Source organism: Halyomorpha halys, unplaced genomic scaffold, assembly GCF_000696795.3.
Source record: "Halyomorpha halys isolate HHAL.00 unplaced genomic scaffold, Hhal_1.1 Scaffold12.1, whole genome shotgun sequence".
Lineage (NCBI taxonomy): Eukaryota > Metazoa > Arthropoda > Insecta > Hemiptera > Pentatomidae > Halyomorpha > Halyomorpha halys.
The window spans coordinates 982,736-986,024 of NW_027109908.1; the positions used below are offsets into that span (position 1 = coordinate 982,736).

At 33.9% G+C, this 3,289-nt stretch overlaps 2 protein-coding genes across 2 annotated transcripts in view; one reads left to right on the forward strand and one right to left on the reverse strand.

Annotated features, from left to right (window-relative positions):
• RYa-R (RYamide receptor) overlaps positions 1-3,289 on the forward strand; it is a 707,678-nt gene that overhangs the window by 614,578 nt on the left and 89,811 nt on the right. The window lies entirely within an intron of this gene.
• LOC112210438 (protein rtoA) lies at positions 1,107-2,540 on the reverse strand. The gene is made up of 2 exons (XM_024359805.2): positions 2,161-2,540; positions 1,107-1,619 (listed from the first exon to the last, which is right to left on the reverse strand). The coding sequence occupies exons 1-2, from the start codon at positions 2,510-2,512 to the stop codon at positions 1,198-1,200; spliced, it is 774 nt and encodes a 257-aa protein (XP_024215573.1). The 5' UTR covers positions 2,513-2,540; the 3' UTR covers positions 1,107-1,197.

Below are 3,289 nucleotides of genomic sequence, written 5' to 3' on the forward strand. Positions count from 1 at the left end.
TTAAGGCAATCCACAACGAATGTTATGTTTGCCTAGTTATCTACAGGTGACCAACCTATTCTAACCATGGTGGGGGGTCAGGTTTTCCAATTTGTTGCGATAGACCTAGGCCTTACTATCTGAGCTATGGACGGCCCAAAAATTATTTAAATGGTGTAATGAGTTTAAATTCAACTCTGTGAATGAATCAGATAACTATTAATAAAACATAAAAAAAATAAAAGGTAATTTAAGGTTATTGTAACAGGGTGATAAGATGTTAAAATTTACTGTCAAGAATTCTGTATGTTGAAGTTACCCTATTACAATCATTACCACAGTGACACTAGAGTCGATCCTGAGCTTCATAGGTAGTTAAAAAACAATTCAATAAAAAACAAGCTGCTAAGAAAGAAAAAATATATATACCATTATTTCTGCAGTTCTGATTCATTTCAATTTGATTTTTTTTTAAATAAATATTTGTTCCTGATAGTCAAATTTTAATACGAATATTACAATGTATCAGATTAAATTTATCGGTAATTATTACTATTTATAGGACAGACATATCGATATATATTTCTTAAAAACCATGGATTGATCCATACTTTTCGTAATTCTCAATTACTAACTAGGTCGAACCCTAAGGTTACTATATATGTTTGTATATATTTTAAGAGAGTTTTTTTTTTGTTTTGTTTTTCGTTCATTTATTTATTTTATTTTATTTTATTTTAGTATGTATGAGATCATTCATCACTATTACCTATAGCCCACAACTGTGTGGTAGATTGTAATATCTATCAATAAATAAAAAAGTATTTAAAAAAAACTGGGTCGAACCATAGTTTGATTAAGTTACTTAATAAATAATAATTTATAATTGCTGCTTTTTCAGCTAGCTGGTCGATCTCCTTTTTGATTAAAAATAAAAATGTTTTATCCGACTGGTTTCTTTCTTAAATGTACCTATAATTACACAATTATTAACAGATTTCTATAGTTTTAAAATTAACATTTTCAGCGGTATCATTGGTAGACATAGACTGTGTTTTACGAATATTGTATGTCTAGTAATTCTCAAAAACACACCAAGTGTTGGTCACTGAGGTATCATTAGAAAATTTAATTTGGCAGATATATTTATTTGAAAGTATTATTTTACAATTGTGTTTAATAAGGGTTGTTCTCATACATTGTTTAGTGTTCACAGTTTTAGGCTGAAACTGATCCAGTAGCTTGCACATTCAAGGAGCTTGGAATGGCTGCCTGCATGCTGTTAGCTGTTGATGTGGCCAAACTGGACAACTTGCTGGAAGCTTGGCTGGCATAGTCCACTGCAGTGTCCACCAAGTTGCTAGCAGTCTGGAGTCCACTGTTGGCCATCCCGAATCCTGCTTCCATTCCTTTGTTAGCAATGCCCACTCCCATGTTGATACCGTTGGTCGCTAATCCTGTTCCAGCGCTGGTCAACCCGCTCACCAACTGCATCTTTCCGTTAGCCATTCCAGTTCCCATGCTGATTCCAGCCTGTCCCAACGAATTGGCAACATTTAATCCAGTCTTAGCCATTTCGCCTCCCATACTGGCTATTCCACTCATACCGGGAACGATTCCAGCCATATTAACTCCAATATCTGTAAATTAATATCATAAACCAGTTTCTATAAAAAAGAAAAGAAGTAAATATTGACATCAAACAGTTATGTTACAAAACACAAATTTAAGAAGTGATGCAGTCCGGAATGATCGTCAATGAAGGTAAATTACACCGAAAATGCCAAGATCAAATATGTGACTAGAATTAAAAATATGCACTTATCATGGTAACATCAACCCCATTATTTACAAGTAGAAAATTTAGAAAATCATTATAGTATAAAATTAATAAAAATCTTAATTGGACTAGACAAATTCTTTTTATGTATATATAATTAGTGCTAAAAATCCTTTAAAAAAAGTTTCTATGCTCCTGCCCCGCCCCAAAAATATATCGGAAGGGGAACTAAATATAGTTTTCATTGAAGTAATAATAAATTAGGGTGAGCTTATTTTTTCTTTATCCCGGCTCTTGTAATATTGGATATCGGATAACTCAAAATATTTCACAAATAAAATGTAATATAAGTACTTTTTCACCGGACTGTGAATAGATGTATCTTTGAGCAATATCCTTACCGACTCCACTCTGGGCGGCAGCTATTCCTCCCTGGAGAGCTGAAGATCCCAGGCTGCTGGCGGTGTTGACCATCTGTTGTCCTGCTGCGGTAAATCCTGTGACCCCATCGCCGACCAATTTGTTTACGGTGTGTGCTGTGTTGTTGAACAATCCGACCATTGCTCTTCCTGAATTGCTCAAGCTGTTGAGTGCGTTCTGGAAACCTAAGAATATCGAAGGCCTTCTTGTTGTGGTTACAGTAGTGGAAGCACTGGCAGTCCCTGAGGTCGATGCTGAACCACTGACTGTTGCTGTCTGGGCCGACACTGCGCCGACCAGTGCACAAGCGAGAACAACTTTGTAGTACATCATCTTGTCTGAGTGTGCTTCGTAGATTTCGGGTAGGCTCTTTTATATATCTCGTAATTTTTTAGTCCATTGATTGAGCACGCACTAAGGCGGCAAAATAGAAAAAATAATTCCTTAGAGGAAGTAAACAATATTAAAATGTGTTCTAATCTGATTATTCATTGCGTTTTTAGAATTGTAGATTAAATGTTGGTAAGGTTAAAAACAATGAAAATAGAATTTTAAAAATAAAAAAGAACAAATACCTAGGAATGTATCCCTTTTTTGTCTGCACCCTTCATGTATTATATGAATGAATTATTACATACATAGAATACACGAAAAAACAATGTATCATATAGAAGTACAGTGCTTATCTTATGAAAGATAGAAACATTATACTTGCTTTTATTACGATAATCAGTGATGAAACTATCTTATCAATTTATAACTGATATAAGATCCACGTGTGTAGAGGTTGATTTAGTGTTATCTTGATATATTTCAATTCCTATGTCATATGATTTTACCTTTATGATAAGAATTCAAAAATGCAACAGAGTGTTCAATTTTAAACGTTTACATTGTATTAATGCAATTACTATCGTACTAATACTAGTACAAACCGGTGTTGTTCTTTTCCTCAATTTCATTGCAACTTCATAAATAAAATAATTATTGTTTAGGTAAATTCCCGTTTTGATCCGGTCAACGTAACTGCCTACGTACAAACAACCATTAAATCATTATATAAACGGTTTCACAACGCACTTCCAACACACACTAACCCTCTAATTCAAG

What these genes read in the sequence shown, in the direction of transcription:
- LOC112210438 (XM_024359805.2), bottom strand. Translation starts at nt 2,512, where the DNA reads ATGATGTACTACAAAGTTGTTCTCGCTTGTGCACTGGTCGGCGCAGTG. An exon ending in TGCCGCCCAGAGTGGAGTCG is followed by an intron (nt 1,620 to 2,160) that starts GTAAGGATATTG and finishes ATTAATTTACAG; the next exon opens with ATATTGGAGTTAATATGGCT.